Here is a 23,220-nt window from a genome sequence, read left to right as displayed (position 1 = left end):
TCATGAAAACTAATCTGAAGTGTTGGAAAGCTATCTATAGAAACACTGCCCTTTGCTCCAGTGAAACCTGGCCTCCCCTTTGCTGAGGTGGCTCAACCTGCCGTGCGCCTCTTGGCCCAAGGAAATGAAAGCCTGCTCTCCTACTATCTTTGCCTCCAGAGAGTCCATGGCTCCCCCTGTCTTGTCTAAACAGATTCCCTGAGCTGCAGGCAGTCTTAGCCTGTCTTTTAACCCTTTAGGAGCAGTACAGCTAGCACATGATTCTAGGACTGCCTGATGGAGAGGTCCTGCCTGGTTGGAAGCCTGCTGTGGTCCATGGAGGGCTCCTGGATGAGGTGGGCTTGGGAGAGGTGCGCAGCAGGACTGTGAGAGAGCACACTGGCCTTCCCCTCCATGACCACTGATGAATACCGTCACCTCCCATAAAACCACACTCAGGGGATGTGTTCCCTTCTCGGAATCGTTTATTATCTTATTCGGAAGGTAGGAAATGTGTCTCGCTGAAGGCAGGCTCTGTGTGTGTGTGTGTGTGTGTGTGTGTGTTGTCGCACATGCCAGGCACCATCCTCAGTTGCTCTCCACATTATTATATAATTATTATTATTATTATTAAGGTATGGTCTCTTGTTAAACCCAGACCTCATCTTTGCAGCTAAGACAGACTGGCCAGCAATCCTGAGGGATCCCTCTTGTCTCCATTTCCTCAGCACCTTTTCTCCTTTGGAGCTGGGGATGGAACCAGAGGCCTGGCGTGTGTTAGGCAGTCAACCACTGAACCACACCTCCGGCCCTCCAAGACAGCTTTTCAACAAGTTTTACCAGTGACTCTCTGGAAGGAGAAGTTAGAACAGGTCATCTGAGGTTAGGGAAAGCGAGGCGATGAGGCTGGGCTGATCAGGCTTTCAGGGCAGGGCTGATCAGGCTGGGAATTCATTGTTCCTCGCTAATTGCCCTTCTCATTCAGTAAACATTGATTGAACACTCTGGGCAAGGTACTGGAATTAGGCAGTGGGTAAGACATACCAAAGTTCCTGCCATTGCTGAGCTGCTGGCATGCTCAGACAGGTGTCTCGGATGAGCCCTGTCACTTCTACATTGGACGCACCAGCAAAAGAGATTTTGCTTCCGCCTTTCACCTACCTGTCATTCAGACCTCATAGCTGTAGTGCCCCAAACCAGATTTGCTGGAAGAGAGCTTTTACCAACAATGTCAGCTGTCAGCAGACTCTGCCCAGCAGAGGGACCTAGCTCACGTTTAGAAGGGAAGGCTCAAACAGTGATGGGATTGTGTGACAAGGAGCTGAAGTTTGGAAGCTGGGAAAATGCAAAGCAGGATGACCTTTCACTTTCCCTTCAGCATTGCCCAGGACCCAGGTGTCTGTAACTTCTTCCTTCTCTGAGAGGCCACTGCCAGAGCTCGCTGACTTGCAGCTACAGTAGCTTCTAGCTGCGGGCCTCTGGATTTCACCACCTGCCCTGGGAATGCTTTTGTTCAGTAGTGATTTCAGTAAAGCTTTGGGCTTGCATCACCCACTTTTCTGGTATCTTTTTAGTCCTCAAAGCAATGGAGAGGTAGAATCACAAGAGCCAGCCTTCCTGAGCACAGCTTGGGTTGCTTCCTTCTCCTATAGTGCTGGAGTTGAAGGAAGTTAACTGTGGGTTTGTTTCCAGCTAAGGGAGGAAATGGAGGTACAAAGAGATTCTGTGATGTATCCAGTGTCACCCGGCTAGCAGGTGACTATGTTAAACTATGACTATGTCATATTGTAGAAACATGGAGCACAGGCTATAGCTTAGTGGTACAGTGCTTTTCTAGGATAAAAAGGCCCAGGGTTTGATCTCTGGAGCCCCAGAAGAGAGAAGAGGGGACTGGGGAGTGGCTCAGTGGGTAAAGGGCTTGCCATGCAAGCTTGAGCACTGGAGTTCAGATTCCTAGCAGCCGTGTAAATGCCAGGTGGGCATGGCAGGAGCCAAGCCCCCCTTTCCTCCGTGAATCTAGTTAGGAGGCCTCCAGCCTCAGGATGGCCTCTGTTCTGATTGCCTTCTCTGGATGCCATCTTCCCTCGGGGAGTCAGGGCCTTGACACCCAAGTTTCAGGAGTCTGATGAAAACAAAATTGAGCCGAAATCGGATATTACTCCTACATCCTTGAATCTGTCTGCAGAGAAGGTGAGAGCTGAAGGAACGCTTTATGAAATGATACTGTAGGGGATTCAGCTAGCGAGATGCAAAAGTCGATGTGTGGAGCAAGCAACCCAGTTAGTTTTTGCTTATATCACAGGCTTCAGGAGAGGGGAACGTTTACATGAGAGGAGGCAGGGACTGAATGTGTTGCTTGTCAGGCAGACCTTGTCTAGATCTGAATTGAAATAAAGAGCTGCGCGATGTTTATGCAGGCTGGGGGTGGTGGCGCACGCCTCTCATCCCAGCGCTTGCTTAGGAAGATCGTAAGTTCCAGGCCAGCCTGGGCTGTGCTGCCTGTCTCAAAGCAAAACAAAAACCTGCTATCTGGGAGAGAGCTCCCTGGCTGAAGTGCTTGCGGTCCGGGTGTGAGGACCTGAGTTCATTCCCCAGCACTCACATCAAATTGAGCTGTGGTGTTGAGCTTGCTGGCCAGCCAGCCTAGCCTGAAAGATGGACAACTCCTGAGGAATGACATTCAAGGCTGACTCCTGCACACACACACACACACACACACACACACACACGACTGAACTAAAATTTTAAAAATAAAAGGCCTAAATTATAAAAAAAAGACATTTGAATATTTGTTGGATTTAGATCAATAACAAATGATTGTCGGTCTAAAAATGGCCAGTGTTAATGAAACTGTAGTTATTTAATCTTTTTCATCTTTTAGAGAACTATGTAGGAATATTTGTGGATGAAACCACTATTTGTTGCTCTGACAAAAATGCTTAAAAAATATTTTGGCTCATATTTCGGAGGCTTCAGCAATGGTTGGCTGGCCCCATTTGCTCTGGCTATGTGGTGGGGCAGAGCCTCAGGCTAGAGACAGCACCAACAGGGAGCAGAGTGACAGGAAGGATCTAGGGGTGAGATATCCATGGACCTACTTCCTTGAATTAGTCCTCACTTCCTAATGGCCCGTTCGGTTCTGAAGTCATTGATGAAGTCAAAGTTTAGTTAGCATCCTGATGAACCAGTCACTAAAACCCCATCATGGGCCTGGAGAGATGGCTCAACTGTTAAGATCACTTACTGTTTCTGCACAGGACCTGAATTTGTTTTCCAGCACCCACATGTGGCTCAGAATCATCTGTAACTTCAGTTCCAGGGAACCCGATACCCTCTTTTGACCTCTGTAGGCTCCTATGCTCATATGGTGTACATACATATACCTAACAAATAAATAGATCTGAAAGCTGGGGCTGAAGAGACTACGCAGTGGTTAAGAGCACCAGCTGCTCTTGCAGAGGACCTGGGTTCCTTTCCCAGCTCCTGTACAGTGGCTCACAGCTGCCTATAACTACTGTTCCAGGGGATTTGATGCTCAATTCTGACCTCCACAGGGACCAGGCACACATGTGGTAAATAGATATACATGCAGGCAAAACATTTGTATAATGAAAATCAAGATATAAAATGAAAAAAAGAACAAGTTGCAATTAAGCCTTTACCATAGGAGCCTTGAGTGAGGATGTTAATATCCAAAACATAACACCTGGTGTCTGGGATTTACTCAGTGATGGAGTCAGAACACTGTACACGTAATAAATAAATAAATCTTTTTAAAAAAGTTATCTAGTATGAGTCTGGAGGCATGGCTCAGTGGATAAGAGCGCTTCCTGCTTTTCAAGAGGACCCGAGTCTGGTTCCTAGCACCTTAATCAAGAGGCTTACAAGTTCCTCTGACTTCAGCTCTAGAGGATTCAGTGCTCTCTTCTGGTGTTTGAGAACACTCACATCCATGTGCCACACACACATACACACACAACTGAAAATAAAACAGCTAGAAACAATCCCATATGTATTGAGAAGGGAGGGACAAAAGGATGTGGAGGGGGACCGGCTCTGTGTTGATGCCTGTTGATATGTGTGTGTATATGCTGTGTATTTTCGTGTTCCTCGGGCTTGGTATGTTTTACCACAACCACAATAGAATACTTAGCAAATAATAAGTAAACATGGCTTTTAAATGAACCCCACCTTTCTGAGGGTGGAGTGCAGGCGTGTGATTCCCGAGCCCTTTCCTCTTGGTGGTTCATCTTCCCTGGAGGGGGAACAGAGGTTTAAGGATGAGATGGGGTTCAGAGGAACAGCTGCTCCCTTGGTCTTCTGCCCTGTGCTTCAAGACCCAGATATAATTTCAGAAGGGCTATCGTGCTTTTTAGATGTGTGGCGCAAAGCCACTGTGGCTCTCCCAGACTGGCTTCTGCCGCATGGTTTCCTTATGTGACAATGTCCACAGGTGGTCTTGGCCTAAACCTGGGCAGGATGTCCTTTCCATCCTGATGATGGGTTTCCTGGCATCACTGGCTCCCAGAAAGGAAAAACAGGATCTGGCTTGAGTTGCATAATGCATAAATAAATGCGTAAATAAAGGTCTTAGTGAATTAAGTAGGTATTGCTTTCCCAACCTCAGTGAAGGCATTGTTTTGTTTTGTTTTGTTTTGTTTTTCAAGACAGGGTTTCTCAGATATTGTTTGAATGTAGGGATCGAAGTCTGTAATCCTAGGCTCTGGAGGCTGAGACATGAGGATCACAAATTTTGAGACTAGCATGGGTTTCATAGTGGGAACTTATCTCAAAAAATAATAATAATAATTTTTAAAATGCACTTTGAATCCTTGGTTGAGTTCTTGTTGCTTTTCCCACAACACAACACGGCCCAAACTGTCAGAAATTAATCTTTCTAAGCTGAGCCAGCCCGGCACTGACTCGGGGTCTACAGGCAAAGGAAGGGTCTTAAATGACCTTTTGTCCTGCTCTGTTCATAAATGGTTTTCTGCTGTTTTGGGGGAGGAGGTGGGGATGGGCAAAGCACTAGGGCAAAGCAAAATTTAAGGAGTCACTACACGTAGGCACTGTGATTGCAGGAATGTTCTCTGATAGTGAGCTTCCTCTATTTCCTAGGCTCTAGGCGATTCTGCCTTCCTCAGCCAGAACTCTCCTCACCCAGACACAGAATGTCTCTGCTTTTTCCCTTACCCGACATCTCACATTCTAGTAGCCTCAGGGATTCTGCTGCTGTCCCATCCGGCCCTCTTCTGGTTTCCCATCTGGGCTGCTCTCTGGGCCTCTAGCATTCTCTTGTTCACTCCCCTTGGTTGGCTTGGTTAGGTTAGGGGTTATTTTTTTGTTGTTGTTGTTGTTTTTTTTGTTTTGTTTTTGTTTTGTTTTTTGACAGCTTGACACAAGCTAGGGTCATCTGGGAAGAGAAAAATGTCTCCATCAGATTGGCCTGTGGAGGGCATTTTCTTGATTAATGATTGATGTGTGAGGGCCCAGCTAGTGGGCAGTGCTGTTCCCAGGCAGGTGGTCTTGGGTGGAATAAGAAAGCAAGCTGTGCAAGCCACAGAGAGCAAGCCTAGGAGTGCGCCTCCATGGCCTCTTCTTCTGTTCCTTCCCCCAGGTTCCTGCCCAAACTTCCCTCGGACCAAGCTATAAGGTGAAATAAACCCTTTCGTCCCCAAGTTGCTTTTGGTCGTGGTCTTTATCACAGCAATAGGAAGCAAGCTAGGAAACATGTCTTCACACTTGTTTCTTCATGGCGTGTGGCCTGCGCTAGATCTTGGCCTTCCTGGTTTCTGTGTCTGTGGTACCCTTCCCACAGGCTTATTGTTTATGTCCTTATACCACCTTCTGGGTGGGAGTACCCTGAACTCCTTTTTGACTATGCACCCGCCCACCCTACACATCTGACAGCTTTCTGCTTTGGTTTTTCTCCACAGCACTTACATTTCACTTACTCCATACTTCACTCCCCTAGATAGCGGGGTCTGGAGGAGGGGGGAGCCAAAGTGGTGCAAGGCTGGAGATTTGGTCTGTTTCATTTATGACTGTGTGCACGGGACTGAGATGACAGTGCTAGATAGAGCACACGTGGTGGGCCAATGACCGAGTGCCTGGGAGAACCACCCTTGACCACATGTGGACAGCTGGTGTGCAGGGCCCCTCCGGGTAAGTCCCCATGTGACTCCTGGCCCCTTGCCAGTGCATAGGCCATGCTCTGAGCTGGCTGGTGAAACAACAGGGCTCTGCAATCAGACACTCACTTCTCCTTTCTCCTTTGTCTTTGTTGGCCTCATTTCATCAGAAGCTTCGTTTCTGGAAAACCAACAGAGCCCTGTGCCAGCGAGGTCTGTCCAACCTCCTTGTTATTTCAGCTGTTTTCAAGGTTCTCTAGGAGGATGCTTGGCCACAGGGAGGTCTGTGGGAAGCCAGGGTCAGGTGATGGGGTGGCCTTCCAGCCCAAGGTTACTCAGACACTGCTCAGCACATCCGCAGGTGGCTTGAGCCCATGCCTCTCAGCCGAGAGCCAGTGTGCGCATCCTTTCTCTACCTACCCTCAGCCATAAGTAAGCCTGGAAACTAAAGGAGAGCCATACAGCTAGCAAGCCTTGCTTTATAGCTAGGCCCAGGGGGTGTAGGTTGTAGAATAGCACCCACTTAGCATGTGTCGGGGGTCTGGGTTCAACCCCTAGAATCACAACAACCAACAAACAAAGTGTGTGTGTGTGGGGGGGGGGTGCGTGTGTGTGGTGGGAACATGAATTGTTGGTGAAGCTGATTGACAGCTGAGGTTTGCTCGGCTGCCTGGGAAAGTGCTTGCTCTGCCGGGATCTATCACAGTCAGCTGTGCAATGATGGAGGAGCTGTCCCTCATTTTGTGATGTGTAGAGCTGGGTGGCCCAGTGCCTTTTGCTGAGGTGAGTGGACGCTTAGGCTGTCAAAATTCCCTCCTTTGCGCCTGCTGCTGGGAGGGGAGCTCCTTGCCTCTTTTCCTTTTCTGTGAGCACATTTGTGTGACGTGAGTCTGTCCATGGGTGATGCATGTCTGTCTGGGGCTGCATGGGTGTGACCAGAGGTCAACCTCAGACGTCTTTCCTCAGGACGCTTCCCAACTTGACTTATAAGACAGGGCCTTCCACTGGTCTGGAACTGGCTGATTTGGTTTGGCTGGCCAGCGAGAAAGCCCCAGGGACCTGTGTACGGGGAGGAGCAGCCCACAGCACCACACTGGTCTTTTTGTGGGTTCTGGGGTTTGAACTCATGTCCTCATTCTTTCATAGCAATTACCTTATCAGCTGAGCTACCTAAGGCACTTCGGCTGTCTCTCCAGCCCTCCTTCCTGAGAGAGATTCAGAAAGAGTGAATTGGGAAAGTCACTTCAGATAGACATCCTGGGCCAGCTCATGGGGCCACTTTCTTTAGGATGAAGAAGCGTAGAGTCTCAGCTTTGGATCTTTACTGAAGTCTGTGGTTCAGGTCCATCCTTTGGCCTTGTAGTCTGCCTCTTCCCATTGGTTAAAGAAAGTAAAGTCAGCAGACAAGGGGCTTAAATGTCTCCTTGGAGGTATGGATGTGAAGAATTGTGCAGTAGCCCGCTGGCCTAATGCACTCATTTCCGTTCTGTGAAAATTTGAAGTGCAGTGTTCATGCCTCCTTTTGCAAATCCTCAAAAGAATGTCTTTCTATGGAACTCCAAAAGAAAACAATCTAGTTAGATTTCTACTTTAGTTTTAGCTTCCTTCTTAAATGAATTCCCCCCATCCTGGAATTCTTGTATGGTCAGGTCATCCAGTGATGGATTATTGACCAGAAGTGAGTCCACACTGGTGGCCTAAGCCAAGCGGCTTTAAGAAGAAAAGGCTCCTGTGGCTGTGGCTTATGGTGAAAGTCCAATAGAAAGAGGCTGGGAATTAACCAGCAGGTGAACAAGCATTTAGTAAGCTCCCTTCTTACGCAAGAGTCTTCCAGAAAAGGGAGAAGTCTATGAGAACCTCAAGATCAGTTAATGCCACTTGAATCTAATCAAGTGTGAAACAACTCCTTTTGGGAAGAGGAAGGGTTTGCCTTTCCAACCCATTGGCTCATGGGCCTCCAAATGGGTCTCCTGTTTATTTTGAACAGGGATGACTCCATCCCTTCATTTGCTTTTTATCAAGATCTCTTCTAGAGTTTCTTACTCCAGTCACACCCTTCCCGTGAAGCTAACAATGGGGTCAGCAGGTCAGAATCCCTGAAGGTGGGTAATGGGGCTTGCCAGCAAACCTGACAGTCTGAGTTAGATCCCTGCCACCCCCAGGATGGGAGGAGGGAACTGATTCCTGCACACTGTCTTCTGACCGCCATATCTGAGTTCCGCGGTTTGTGTGAGCCCACATATGCAGAGAAACATGTAATTATTATTTTTATTATTCATTTTGAGGTGGGGGTCTTACTATGTAGCCATGGCTGTCCTGGAGTTTTCTACAGAGACCAGCCTGGCCTCAAACTCATAGAGATCCACCTGCTTCTGCCTCCCAAGTGCTGGAACTGAAGAGATACACCACCATGTCTGACTCACAGAAACATAATTTGAAAAAAAAAAAATTTTTTTTTTAAAGAAATAGTGTGTGAAATGGCCCTAGCCCGTAGCATTTTTATACAGTACAGATTGGTTCTTTGATGGCTTCCACGGGTGGAAGGCTGTTATTTGCTCTAGAATTTCAACACTGTGTCACCTTGTAGGCTTAGAGCCTTTAGGTAAAGAAGGACTGGCTTGACTGTTCTCAGCTCTGTTCGTCACCTGCAGCTGGACGTCTAGCCTGGTGTTTCGGAACTTAGTCTGATAGTCACTTTCGGGTTTCTCCCCCGGAGCTGAGTCATCTCCAGTTAGGCCATGCAGTTTCCTTTCTCTTCTAGGCCTGGAGTCTTGATATTTTTATTCTCCAACATCTTAACATTCCAAGAGTGAACCAAGGACAAATGGTGCGGTTCTCACCTGGGAGCTTGCTCTGATTCCCGTCTCAAAGCCAGATGTGGTGGCTCTCACCCGTAAGCAGGAGAGGACCAGGAATTCAAGGGCCCCCTGTGCTGTATATAGAGTTTGAGCTACATGAAATCCTGTCTTGAAAAAAAAAAAATCAATCCAAGAAACAGAGAACAGTCGCAGCCTTCCTATTGAATGTGCTGCTTTGTCCCTTTGTCTGTTTTGAGAGTGGCTGGCTCAGCTGCCTATGGAGTAGAGAATGACCTTGAACCTAAGATCTTTCTGCTCCTACCTCCAGAGTGCTGGGATCATGGATGTACTGAACAGTCTGTGACACGCTAGGGCTCGAACCCAGGTCTTTGTGTCTGTGCACTCTGCAAACTGAGTTACATCTCCCAGCTCTGAATTTGCTAAGTCATATGCACATTCAAGTACAAGAATCTCTGGTTAAATGGTGTCTGTTTGCTTGGCTGGTTTTTGTGGCACGGGTAGGAATGAAATCAGGGCCTCCTGCATCCTGTGCACATGAGATCACCGTGAGCTACACCTCCCAGCCCCAGCTTTTCTTAGTAAAAATGTCACGATTAGGATGTACAGGGACATGTTTCTATTTATTCTTTGGAACTTTGGGGGAAGCATTTAATTATGAAAACTGCAAACATGCAGAAAAATAGAAAGAATTCTACAGAAATGACATATGTCCTCAACCTAGAACTATTATAAACTTTGTTTTCATAATTCTTCTTTTCCTAAATTAATTCTTTGGCGTGGGGGGGGGGGAGGCTGTTTGTTTGCTTTGATATAGCATTGTAGGTGTCCCAGGCTGTTCTCAAATTAGCTGGGGATTACTTTAAAATTCTGGTCCTCCTGTCAGTACCTTACAAGTGCTGGTATTAGAGTCAAACTGTAACCACACCTAGTTTATGAGATGTTAGAGATCAAACCTAGGGCTTTGTGTATGTCAGGCAGAGCTACGGTCCTCGGCCTCCTGGATTAACTTATGCCAAGAATTTCCTATGGAACATTACGTTGTAATATGGCTGCTACCAACAGTAGTATCTTGATCATGGCACTTTCTTTTATCATTTCTCCTGAAGTTCTCAATGAGTTTGACCATGGGTGGTGGTAAGTGTGGGAAAGCACTCAGGGAGGGGGTTATCGGACTGGTAGCTGGCTGGTATTCATCCCACCGGGGCTACTGGGCCTCAGTATCCTCATCCATAGCGTATGCGAGTTGAACGAAGTCATCTCGGATGCTCCCGCCAACCCTGTTACTATAGGTCCATTGCAAATATTATTGTCATCCCTGTTTTTCAGGTGGAAGAAACTGATGAGCCAGTTAAACACTTAAATAAGAAGGAAAACATCTGTTGGCGTGGAAAAGTGATTATTTCCCAAGCTACTGAGTGAAACACAGCTGGCCTGGCTGGTTCAACTCTGTTTTCTTGTCAAATTTTGTTCTTTCAGGAAACCTTGCAGAAACCTCAACCATCTGGAACTCAGAAACTCATTTGGGGCTGACTGTGGCTTCTAGAAATCCAGGTGTTGTGCAGATGTGAGAATTCATCCTGAAGTCACCAGATGAGGCCCTAAGCAGATGCAAGGCTTGTGCTGTGGCCCTAGTGTCCCTTAATGCAGATGGCTACTTTCTTGCTAAGTGGCCAAAGAGTGCTTACTGACATTGATGGCTGAATGCTACACCAAGCCAGTCATCTTACTAAGCTGTGACAAGAAGACATCTTCAGGGGCCAAGCCAACTTAGGGGGGATACATTTGTTGACTCTCTTGGATTAGGATCCCAGATGGGGACCTTGTTTCCATAGCTCCTACCATCCCTGATGTACTGACATCAGTGTCATCTTGCCAACGGGACCCTTGCTCCTTGGTGACTTTCTGCACTGAAGTGAACAAAGGGAAAACTCTTAGAGAAATTCGTGGTGGTGGCTGGTTATTACTCGGAGTCTTCATGTACCACCATGGGCTGGCTTTTTCTAAAGGTTTTGTTGGTTGGCATGACCTTCTCTGGACTTCTGTACCCTCTCATGGATTTCTCTACCAATGGGAAAACAGGAGCCCCCAAACCAAACATTGTGATCATTTTGGCTGATGATATGGGATGGGGTGATCTGGGAGCAAACTGCGCAGAAACAAAGGACACCACTAATCTTGACAAGATGGCTTCTGAAGGAATGAGGTGAGTGCTGAGAATACCCAGCGAGGCTTCGTGTCATTACAGCTAGCTATTTGTCTGTTTGTTGTTTTTGCTTTTTGAGACAGGATTTCTCTGTGTAGCCCTGGCTGCCCTGGAACTTAATCTGTAGACCAAGCTGGCCTCGAACTCAGAGATCTGCCTGCTTCTGCCTCCCAAGTGCTGGTATCAAAAGCATGCGCCACCACTGCCTGGCTGTCATTTCAGTTTTTGTTAGGGTTGTAGAACGTGTAAAATACTTAAACATTTTTTTAAAGATTTATTTGCTTTACTTTACATGTCTGAGTGTTTTGCTTGAGTGCATGCATGTGTTCTGTGTGCATGCATGCCTGTTGGACCCCCAGGAGATGGGATTACAGATGGTTATAAGGTACCATGTGGGTGCTGGAAATTGAACCCAGGTCCCCTTTAAGGGCAATAACTACTCTTATCTGATGAGCCATTACTCCATCTCCGACAAAGCACTTTAATAAGCAATGAATAAGTCCATGTTGATTTCATTACTTTATTGATTTGCTGTATTTGGAGCTAGTATAGTATTATAAGGGTATCTACCCGTATGTATACTTATTTGCCTATCATCCATCAACATGTCATCTATTCATCCATCCATCTATCCTTCTGATTATTATCCATCCATCCTCTAATCATTCATCCATCTATGCATCTCTGTACTCTTTTACCAATCATCCACTTGCCATTCATCCATCCAACAGTCCATATGTCCACTCACCCATCCATCCAGTCACTTGGTAAGATGTCTGTATGTTAGGAGTTGAGGATTTAGAGGTGTACAAGACAAAACTTCTTGCCTCCAATTTACTCATCTTCCAAAAGGGGAGACACGTTAAGCAGGAAGTAGACAACCCAGTTACACACGTGCTCACACTGGGAGTGTTTGGAATCCAGAAGGGAAGATGTGAAACACCTACCTGGGTGCTCAAGGAGTGGACGGCTTAGGGCGAGCAACCCGAGAGCCACTGAGCACACACAGTTATTTGTGAACAGACACAACTAGTGTGTCTAAGGGATGACAGAAGGGAGCAAGTATGTGTCTGACAGGTGTAGTGCTTGGAAGGCAGCGCTCACAAAGTCTTGTTCAAATCCCAGCTCCTTTCCTGGATGGAGAACAAGAGGCAGAGCTCGCAGACTCCTTTGAGTTGCCCTCACTCCCTTCCGGCCAGTGTCGACCCAGTTGGGTGCAGGGGCATGGCTGGCCAACATGAATCCTGTCTGTGTTTTGTAAGACATCTACATTTGGCTCGGTCGGAATGGCTTGTGCTAGCTGCTAGGGACAACAGTTGGCAATCTCCCCAGGAGTTTCTGCGTCATACATCCCAGAACTTGGACCTTTCCCCCTTGAGATAAAGACCCTCGCATCTGACACCACCTTGCCCAGCCAACGTACTCATCTCAGCCAGGGTGAACTTTCTGGATTATTCTTCTGCCTCCAACCATTCAGAGGCGCTTAAAAACCAAACCCCATAAAACACCTCGTGAACTGTTCTCCCCCCCGTCCTCCCGCTTCTCCGTCTTGCAGCTGACCTCAGCTCTCACCTCCTAGGGTGGGCCTCACCTTACTGACCCGTGCGGTGGTCATTTCCTATGCTCCATGTCCACTTCCTGTTTTTGGAGTTGCTGCTTTCCACTTAAGTCTCAGTTGATCAGGGGTCAGGTGTGCTCTGCCCTCACAGCTTTAAATGGTGAGTCTTTCCACAGCTGACCGTATGTCTTGTGTTAAATAGCACCTCCCCATCCCCTTTCCAAATTCGTGTCCATCCAGTGTAAATGTTGCAGCTCTGAGGGGAAAGGTGTTCTGGCAGTCAGGAGTCAGGGAATACCACACTGCACAACAAACCTCATACTAGAGATGTGTTGGGTGACTGCCTCCGCTGGGGTGAAACGGAGCGGAGAACTGAACCGCAGTCAGGCTTTACATAGGGTTTCTCGGTGGGTAGAGTTTTTCCAGAGTGGAGATTGGTGGGCTTTCAAGTCCTGAGCTTAGGGTGAGTTTAGGGATTGGTTGGATTCATGGGTTTTCAGGCTTGAGGATTGGTGGATTTTCAAGTTCAGGGACTGGTAGGTTTTTCAAAACTAGAAGTAAGCTGGGACCTTTTACCCTACACTCAGGACCTCAGAGGCTTCACAGATGTGAGCTGTGAAGGATCTTGATATGAACACAGAGGGTTTACGGTGGAAGCAAATGCAGTGACTGGTGTCCATTGAAGAAGGGCCTGGTCTCATGCAAGCTACTGAGTAAAACACAACTGGCCTGGCTGGTTCAACTCTGTCTGAGATAAAGTTCAAGAGATAAGGCTAGCCTGGGCTACATGGAACCCCCCTGAGCCTGTGACAACCGTCAGGTAGATGGTGCTCAAAAAATAAAACAGGACAATGAAATAAAGAGGACACGGAGGCAGTAAATACAAGGATAGAGACAGAGATCACAGCGACATGTCGCTACAAAGGAGACACAAGAATGTGTCTCTACCAAGGACTGCTTCAGCCCCAGGAAGTTTGGAGAGAGAACAGATTCTCCCTCAGCTTCCAGAAGAAACCAGTCCTGCTGATACCTTCATGTAAAATCTTTTGCCTCCTTCCCCGTTGCTTTAAGCCACCCAGTTGTGATTTGTCGAAATCAGCAGCAGAAAAGCCACACAGGCCCCCTTCCTGGCTCTGGGCTTCAGAAAGGAAAGTAACTTGTCACCTCCACACTCCTGGCACAAGCACAGGGCTTCCTGTGTAACGAGCAGTTAATATCTGCCACTCATCAATAAGTGGACTTTCGAGTCAGACATCATGGGGCTCATCTGTAATCTCAGCATGCTGGGGATGAGTCAGCGAGATTGCAAGTTTATGGCCAACCCTAGGCTAAGCCCTTATCTCAAAAAAATAGGGTGTGTGGGAGCTGGCTGAAATAGTTTTTAAAATGTCCTCTTTCCACAGAGATCTTTCTGCCTCTGCCTTTTGAGTGCAAGGATTAAAGGTGTTCCACTATCATGCCCAACATCTTTTGGCATCGTTGAGGTTGGCATCTTTTCACTCTGTCCTTTGATGACCTTTTTTCTTTTCTTGAAACAAGCTTTCATTATATAGCCCTGACTGGCCTGGCCTGGAACTTGCTAGGTAAGACCACACTGACCTCAAAATCAGAGATGAGTCTTCCTCTACCTCCCAGGTGCTGAGATTAAAGACATGTCCCAGCATGCTTGTTATCCATCTTGAATTTCACATGTTAGCATTGTTTTTTTCTGGGGAGATAGTTTCTCTAGACAGGTCTCCCCACCTATCTGGCGTCTGAATGTTTAAGAGTTTCTACTCGAGTGACCAGTGGATTCTTCAAGAGACACATCTGGGTCATTATTTAAGCTGAGAGCTGGGAGGCCCAGTCACCTCTTTCCTGAGCCTCTTCACTAATTCATCTCTCTGGGCAGAAGGGAGCCAGGTGCAAGCCCAGTTTGTCGGGGACTCCTTTAGTCTGTTTGTCCTAGCCTGTGACAATGGTCAGGAGGAGGGTCTCTGGCGTGAGGTTGGCATCTTTTTCACTTGAAAGGCAGTCTTCTGGCTAAGCCTCAGGTGATGCTGGCTTCAGGGGGTCATCCCTCAGGTGTTCTCTATCTTCTTATGACCTTTTATTTAAAAAAACACATGGGGTGGGGGGTGGGGTGCTTACACTAAGGCAGTGGTTCGCAACCAGGGGTCGCATATCAGTTATTACATTACGATTCATAACAGCAGCACAATGACAGTTATGAAACAGCAACGAAATAGTATTATGGCTGAAGTGTCACCAGAACACGAGGAACTGCATTAAAGGGTTGCAGCGTTAGAGAAGTCGAGAACCTCTGCACTAAGGCAAGCATGTGGAGGTCAGAGGACAACTTGCAAGGAGCTGGTTCTCTCCTTCCTCCACATAGGTCCCGGGATCAAGTTTGGCAACAAACACGTACAAAGCCGTCTCACTGGCATTGTGTTTTGTTTGTTTTGTTTTGCTCACCAAAGTCTCTCACTGGTTTGGAACCCACCAAATAAACTTGCCTGGCTGAGCAGGGAGCCCGAGTGGACCTCTTGTTTCCTCTATCCCTCATGCTAAGTAGTCACCATCACTCCTCAGGTCCTCTTGCTTGCAAAGCATACGTTTCCCTGACTGGACCTTTGCCGCAGCCCACCCTCCGGTGTTTTATGGGCGACAAGGGGAACGGCCTGGCCTGCGACTGTGAGAGAGGTGCTTGCAGCCAGCCCAGCCCACGTGTCGCCCTCCTGGGCAAACTGCTTGCCAGGCTGACTCTGGGGGGACTGAGAGCCTGTTGTGTCCACACTTACTCATGCGCATCGATCAGCAGAGCCTTCACTTTGCACCCTTGCTCTTAATTCCTACCTCTTCCCTGCCCCCTGTTTAGTTCTGGGTTAAGTCAATGCCTCTGCCGATAGGGGTTCTGGGTGGGCGCTTAGACAGGCATCAAAGATCAATAGTCACGACTCAAAGGTCAGAGGCTCCCAGGGACTTGAGAACTGTTTCTAAATGGGGCCTCAGTGAGTAATGAATTGAGCTGTCAATTCAGCCAAGTACCTGGTTTGATTTCTGTTCTAAGAATTGAGCATATTCCTGGTTATCTCTCCGCGGATCTCCCTCCCTCTCTTTCCTCTCCCTCTCTCTCCTCTTCTTCTCCAGTCATGAAGCCCTGGCAGCAGTGTGTGTGTGTGTGTGTGTGTGTGTGTGCGCGTGTGCGCGCTGGTAGTGACCTAAAGGACTGCTCCACAGGGATAGCCACGAAGCCAAGGAAGCACAGTTATAAACAACTGCCTGAGACCTCTAGGACTATCGAGAAATAAAGCTAACGAGGTGAGGTGAGGTGAGCCTGGCAGTCACCCGACAAGGGATTGGTGAGCTCTTGCTGTCTGGCACACACTGTGGACACCAGGACCGAAAGGACATTCTGAGTGAGACTAGTGGTAGGAAGAGGAAGCCCCCACCCCCAGTACCTCCATAGGCCGACACACCTGTAGGGATGGTAGGACCCTCACTGGGAGAAATCCTCATTTCCCTCTGACCTTCGCCACCGACTTCACGACGTTTGCTCTGGTGGCTTCCATCCTGTCTCCCCGTGAGCTCTCAGCACTGTGGGACAGGCAGCTTTCCATCCTTGCTCTTGAGTAAATAGGTCAAACAGACATAAAAGTCATGTCATGCGCACATATCATCTAGGACAAGATGAAGATAACAAAAAGGACTGCGTGCGAGCTTTTACCTCTCGGCTCTGTTTAATAGATGGGGACATGGAGAAACACAGTGACCTAGATGGTAATGAATCTCAGAAGGAAAAAGAAGAAAAGGGAACTGAAATATTAACCAGTGGGGCCTCAGTGTCAGCCTGCTTAACCAAGTGTGAGATCAAAGACACCCGTTCGAATGGCACCATCAGTTGCTCTTCACGACTTCTGACTACAGTTGTTCAATAATAAGTCTCCAAGAGTCATGGGGACAGTTCTCACCTGACAGATACAGATTCCTAATGGCAAATAAAGATAAGAAAAACTTTTGAAATGTGGGATGGTGTGTTGCCAGAACAGAAACCACTGCTCATCTCCCTCGCCGGGGTGCTGTCAGCATGTGCTCGATGTAACCAACTTGAGAGCTTAGAGAACAGAGCTGGCACGCTCCCCCCAAAAGAAAGGAGAAAGGTGCACCTTCGCACGGTAACCTCAGAGTGACATTGGGGCTTTGGGAAGAGAAAAGCCTTGCAGTACAAAGAAGCCAGGGAGGCAGAGGTCTGTTGCAGGTATTTTCTGGTTATGACAAAACACCTAACAAAAGAAGTGCATGGAAGGGAGAGTTTATTTGGTTCACAGTTTGAGGGGGCACAGTCCACTGTGACGATGGAGTCTGAGGCAGGAAGCAGAGATAAATGAGTGGCTTGTTTCCTTTTTATCGGGTCTGGGATCTCAGGCTGTGGAATGGTACCACCCACAGTTAAGACAGATCTTCCCACCTCAATTAACCTAATTAAAAAAAAAAGCCAAGGTGATGTTAAATCCTACTAAGATGCCAGTCAAGGTTAACTGTCCCAGGCCCCAAAGCTGAGACCTTAAAGATGAGTCTGAATTAGCCAGAGAAAGGAGGGAAAAAGGTGCTTCAGGCAGAGCAGATGGATAGAATAGTCTAGAATCCTTGGAATGGCTCAAAGTGTTAGCAGGGAGGGCAAGGGAACAGACTGTGGAGCCCTCTGGGACAGCGTCATCCAGGCTGCTTGCTGCTGGAGAGCAACGTGCGGTCAGGAGGCACTGAGCTGTCCCTGTGTGCCCTGTGAGCGTGCGTGCACATACCCTCACAGTGGCAATGTGGAAAAAGAAGGAGAGCTGGCCGGGACTGGACTCAGCTCCAGGGATCTGTTTTGGAAACAACAAACAAATGAACAAAACTGGACAGTGGATTCTTGAATGGGGGAGGGAAGATCAATGCAACACAAGTCAGTACCTTTACCCATTTTTGCCTGTAGTCCTCAGGAGGTCTGTGTATCCTCTACGTGGGTGGTTTAATGTGACAGCCTTCTTAGGAAAGACTCGGTCATCTTCCCATTTAAGAGGAGGCGGTAACTGTTGTTCCCTTTAACCAGGTCATCTCCGAAGTTACTGTCCCCTCGACACAGAAAAACCACAACAGATAATTTTGAAAACCTATCTCCAGCCCCCCCCCCCCACCTCAGCCTTTAAATTATGAATGGAACGAAGATAGTTTTTATTCTGGTCACACAGCAATTTAGATAGTTGCCAGCGAGAGCCTCGTCATCTCTTCTAAATTCTTTGTAAGTGAAGGCTGGGCACGCTTGCGCTCTGCAGTGTGCCGCCTCTCTGCGGCAGGCTTTCCAGCATTCTCTTCTCCCTAATTCTAATACACATAATTTATGCAACAGCAAGTTGCTTGGCTACTGCCTAGCCGTGTCTTAATTTGTACTGATTTTCTTGTTAGCCGCCTGCTGCAATGTCTGGCCGCCCGTTTCCAGCTTTGCTCTACAATGTATTTTCAGACTTTAATGAGGACCCCTGTTGGTGAACTGGCCTGAGCCTGCCCAGATAGAGTTGGGGAAGAACAAAAAAAAAAGAAAAAAAGAAAAAAAAAAGGTTCCCAAATAACCAGGCCCTGTCAGTGCTTACTCATTAGTCCCCATCAAATGGGCACAGTGGCCTGCGGGGATGGGGCCTTGAGGGATGGGATGGGAAGGCGACACGAGGGCCAGGTCTCAACGCTGTATGTTTTAGGGAAGTGGGGAGGTGGGTACTGGCCAGGTTTTCCAAAGACCCCAGCAAACCACTCCGAATCTCTTTTTGGAAGCTGTTTGTTTTTGTTTTTTGTTTTTATGCACTGGGTATTGCTGGAGCAGCCGCGCTTCACTGAGGTGGTCTGCATCCAGAGCTGCAGTCCGAAGCCCCTCCTGCCTAGAATCCCTAACCTGCAGAGGACCTCAAGGCTACCTCTCGCCGGGGATACATGTGTGCCACGGTGGTTCACAGGAAGATGATGTTAATATGTCCACAGAGACAGCGCAGCCCTTGCACACTGGAATAACAATTAATCAGAATCAGCATATTCCTGCCCTGCCCACATTATTAGCCTGGCTGATGTGATAAATACCTATAGTGTTTGGCTTGGGGAAATGTTCCTCACCACTCTGGAGCCTGAAAACGCATATAACTTCTTTGGAGGGATGCCTCCTGGTACACACAGTGGAAGAACGTCTCGTGCCTTCTGTACTCCCACAGCAGAACTGCCCACCTTCCTCAAGCCAAACTTGAGGGCAGGGGTGTAGTGCTCGTTTCTATAACTGTACTTTATTTGGGGTATTGAGGCCTCGACCTCCCTTCCAACCTCCTGACCCCATGTAGGAGAGAGAAGGTTATTGGAGAAAGAGGGCCCCTTGACTTCTCCCAGCTGTTGAGGGTCAGTGGTCTTTTAGGGCTCTTTACCAATCTCTGTCAACTGCAGATGCAGCCAGCCGTCTCCTCCATGCCACTGCAGCCCGAAGCGTTTCTCTCCGTCTTTCTGCTCCAAATCACCACACTGCCTCTGGTGTCTAGTCTCTCCAAACTGTGACATGCCACAGGCCACCACTTCTTCTTTCTTGGCTCTCATATTTACACCATCAGCACCCTGGACTATATCCCTCTCCATGCCACACGTGGAAAGCTGTTACCAGCCAGCTGGCAAAAGCCACGCTTCTCACGAGACAGTGAACAGGTGTGGACAAACTATAGCGCAACTAACGTCACACACTGGGATTAAAACAAAAACATATTTATGTAACATACAGAGAAACCCAAACTTCCATTTCACAGGAGTTTGTCGTGTTCCCCTCAGAAGCACTGACAGTGCAGTTCCCATGTCTACACCACTGCGGAGGAAACCCAGCTCTGACAGCGCAGGAACGAAAAGGAAAGCCGGCTCCACTCAAGGACCCTGGAGAAGGGCCGTTTTAGCTTGCTCATTCTCTCCCAAGAGCCTCCATGAGACAGGAAATGTGGCTTTTCCCCTCCCCAGGCTGCATCCTCCTGTGTTGAGAACCACGGGAGAAAGGAGTTATTTCCCGTTCTGATTCAGAAAACCCAAGATTTTAGCTTTGTTGTGTTTTATTTTGAGTCAAGGTATCATTCTGTAGTTCAAGCTAGCCTGGGATTCACTATGTAGCTCAGGCTGGCCTTGAGCTAAGGCATTCCTCTTGCTTTAGCCCCACAACAGCCATGTTTGGCCTTAGGTTTAGATTCTGAATAACCCTGTTAGGGTCATGGACTCAGGAGTCCAGAGGAGGTCATGCTGCTAGATTAGCTCAAGGGAAGATCCTGAGGCCACAGTGTGTTTGTGGGTGTGGGGTCGGGTACAGACATCAGCAGATCCACAGGAGTCACATGGAGAGTAGGTGCCCAAAGTAAAACACTAATCATGGCTCTAATGGCCTTAGTATAGATGTTGACAGATGAGCACATACTCTAGCTGGACAGAGTTGTGAAGATGGTTCATGGACTCCCAAAGTCAGTTAAGGCTAATGCTCCTGGGGTTCAAGCAAAAACAGTGAAAGGTGTGTGTGGAGAGCCAGGAATGTGAAAGGGCAAGTAAGGGGTGAGCCAACTTATTCTTTCATTCTTTTTGCCTTCTAAAAATGTATGTTTTAGCTTTTCACGTTTTCGTGCATATATATATTATATGCTGAACATATTTCCTTTCATAGCCCCCTTTTCTTTCCATGGTTTCGCTTGTTCCCTAAACTAACTAGTTCTCTCTCTTTAATATTATAGGAGCCACTAAGTGAGGGGGGGGGAAACATGATGTTTGTCTTTTTTTTTTTCTTTGTCTAAGATTGGGGGAAATTGTTTAATATTATTTTCAGTTGTGTCCATTTCCCTGCAAATACAACTTTGTTCTCTCTTCTGACTGAAGAGAAAACAATTCCACTGTGACTGTATATACCACATTTTCCATATCTGCGCCTCTCTTGTTGGACTCCTAGGTTGTTGTGAAAGGTATAGACGGTGTCGCGAATTTGCATATCATCCTCGTGGTGGGGCCACGCTGCTCTTGTCTGTACTGTTTCAATTTCAGTATGTGTGCTGCTGAAACGAGTGCCCTTCTCTTGTTTTGAGACATGGTCTCTTGTAGTCCAGGCTAGCCCTGGACTCACTGTGTTGTGACCAAAGATGTCCTTAAGCCTCTCCTCCTCCTTCTGCCTTCACGTCCAGCATGCTAAGACCACAGGCAAGCATGCTTCATCACACCCAGATTGTGTGTTTGTGTGGTACTGGGTGTCCAACCCAGAGCTTTGTGCACAGCAGGTAAAGCTCTACCACTGAGCTCCAGGTGTCACTGGGCAGTGCTGGCAGCCACGGTGGCAGTGGCCGTGGTTGCCACAGCTGTGGCTGCAGTGGCTCATGCTTTTAATCCCAGCACTTGGAAAGCAGAGGCAGGCAGATCTCGCAAGTCTGAGGCTGGCCTGATCTACAGAGCCGGTTTCCAGTACAGCCAGAGCTGCACAGAGAAAGCCTGTCTTGAACACACCGCCCCCCCCCCAAAAAAAAAAAAAAAAAAGGAAAAAAAGACAAGGTCTCACTGTTGCCCTGGCAGGTCTTGAATTCCAGTCCTTCATAGTCTTCCAAATAGCGGAGACCAAAGGCCTGTGCGGGCAGCCCTGATAGTTATTTGTCCCTTTAATGCTTTTGAGTAGCTGGAGACCATAGAAATTGGCTGTCTCTGTCATGCAGGCTACAAGATCAGGGTGTTTTGGGTCATGCTCCCTCAGAAGTACTGGGGGTTTCCTCGCTTTCTTCCAGCTGCTGCCAGCCGCAGGCCACCCAGACTGAGTGTGACCTCACTGTAGTCTGTCTCCCTTTTCATGTGACATCTTCCCTCCGTGCCTCCCTGGGTCTTTGCATGGTGTCTTCTCTCTGGACTCTCTTCTCTTTGAACAGTTGAATTGGGTAAGAACCCACACTACTCCAGTATGACTTTATTTTGAAACTAACGAGGGGACAGGGAGCCCCACAAGGTCCAAATATATCTGGGCACAGGGGTCTTCTCTGAGACTGTTTATCTAACCAAGGCCCATGCATGGATATAACCTACAACCCCTGCTCAGACATAGCCCATGGTAGCTCATTATCCAAGTGGGTTCCCTAGAAAGGGGGACAGGAATTGTTTCTGACATGAACTCAATGTCTGGCCCATTGAGCTCCCCCTCCCCCCCCCCGAGGGAGGAGCAGCCTTGCTAGGCCACAGATAAGGACATCGTAACCATCCTGAAGATACCTGATAAACTAGGGCTAGATGGAAGGGGAGAAGGACACCCTCTCTCAGTGGACTTGGAAGGGGGCAGGGAGGAGATGAGGGAGGGAGGGAGGGGAGGATTGGGAGGGAAAGAGGGTGAGGGCTATAGCTGGGATACAAGTGAATGTATAAAATTATTTAAAAATAAAAAAATGTTATTTAAAAAATAAAAAGAAACTAACGACACACGCAATGGCCTGGCTCCCACGGAGGTCACACTTTGAGAGACTGGGGTCTGAACTTTAGCAGACATTGACTTGTGTTTGGAGGTGGATGCATGTGTGTGGAGCACACAGAGACGGGGTCAACGTCATGTGTGAGTACTCAGGAGCTGTCTACTTTATTTTATTGATTTTTTTTAACTGATTTATTTAGTTGGGAGTATGGGGTTGATGGGGGAGGTGCAAGCCTTTAATCTCAGCACTCAAGAGGCAGAGGCAAGCAGATCTCTGAGTTCAAGACCAGCCTGGTCTACAAACTAAGTCTAGGACAACCAGGGATACACAGAGAAACCCTTTCTCAAAAAACAAAACAAAACAAACAAACAAAAAATTGGAATAATAATTAACTCCACAAACTGTCTTCTGACCCCTGTGCGCACGTTCACACACACACACACACACACACACACACACACACCACCACCCCACCACCACCACCCAATAAACACTTTTAAAAGTGAAGGTGAGTCAGGAGTGGTGGTGCAGTTCATACCTTTAATCCCAGCACTGGGGAGGCAGAGACAGGCATCTCTTTGAGTCTGAGGTCCGTCTTCCTCTACATCGTGAGTTACAGGCCAGCCAGGGATACACAGAGAGACCTTCTCTCAAGAAGAAGGATTTGTGCTTTCGGAGGTACTGCCTCGGTTTCTACTGGTTGATTGAAGGGAGTGGACTCGGGAGTTTGGGCTGAGGACAGCGTGGGTTCTCAGTCCGGAGGCAGGAGCTCGAGGCCTGGTGCAGCAGCAGCTAAGTACCATTTGCTCCTGGAATTCTGCTTGCTTCTGTGAGGGGAGCCCTGCAGGTGTCATGCAGGGAAGTCAACCTTGAGAAATGATAAGAACGAAAACTCCATGCAGACTGACTTCGTCAACCTGGGTCAGATTTTGGGGAGTCTCATAACAGGTGGTTTATTCCCAGTGTGTTTAAGCCCAGCATAGTTTGGAAAAAAGTTCCCTGCTGTAATACAAGCCCCATTGACATTGAATGGTAGTGACTGACGCAGGCTAGTGTCATTTCTTCCAAGAAGATGGGCTCTAGAGAGAGG

General features: G+C 47.9%; 1 protein-coding gene and 1 non-coding gene across 6 annotated transcripts in view; one reads left to right on the top strand and one right to left on the bottom strand.

The window, feature by feature from the left end:
* Arsg (arylsulfatase G) overlaps positions 1 to 23,220 on the top strand; it is a 124,986-nt gene that overhangs the window by 36,873 nt on the left and 64,893 nt on the right. For 3 of the 5 annotated variants that reach the window (XM_021655721.2, XM_060386495.1, XM_060386496.1), the window contains exon 2: positions 10,256 to 11,132. In XM_021655721.2, coding sequence (XP_021511396.1) covers positions 10,915 to 11,132 — 218 coding nt within the window. In that variant the 5' untranslated portion in view covers positions 10,256 to 10,914. The remainder of the gene's footprint in view (positions 1 to 10,255; positions 11,133 to 23,220) is intronic. The other 2 variants (XM_021655720.2, XM_060386497.1) reach the window with 1 other exon arrangement.
* Positions 20,654 to 20,760, bottom strand: LOC132655520 (U6 spliceosomal RNA). Its single transcript, XR_009593322.1, has one exon. It is a non-coding gene; the product is annotated as a U6 spliceosomal RNA (small nuclear RNA).

Source organism: Meriones unguiculatus, chromosome 7 (genome assembly GCF_030254825.1).
Source record: "Meriones unguiculatus strain TT.TT164.6M chromosome 7, Bangor_MerUng_6.1, whole genome shotgun sequence".
NCBI classification, from domain to species: domain Eukaryota; kingdom Metazoa; phylum Chordata; class Mammalia; order Rodentia; family Muridae; genus Meriones; species Meriones unguiculatus.
Note: the sequence above shows the minus strand (reverse complement) of the source record. Positions and strands in the feature narration are given on the sequence as shown.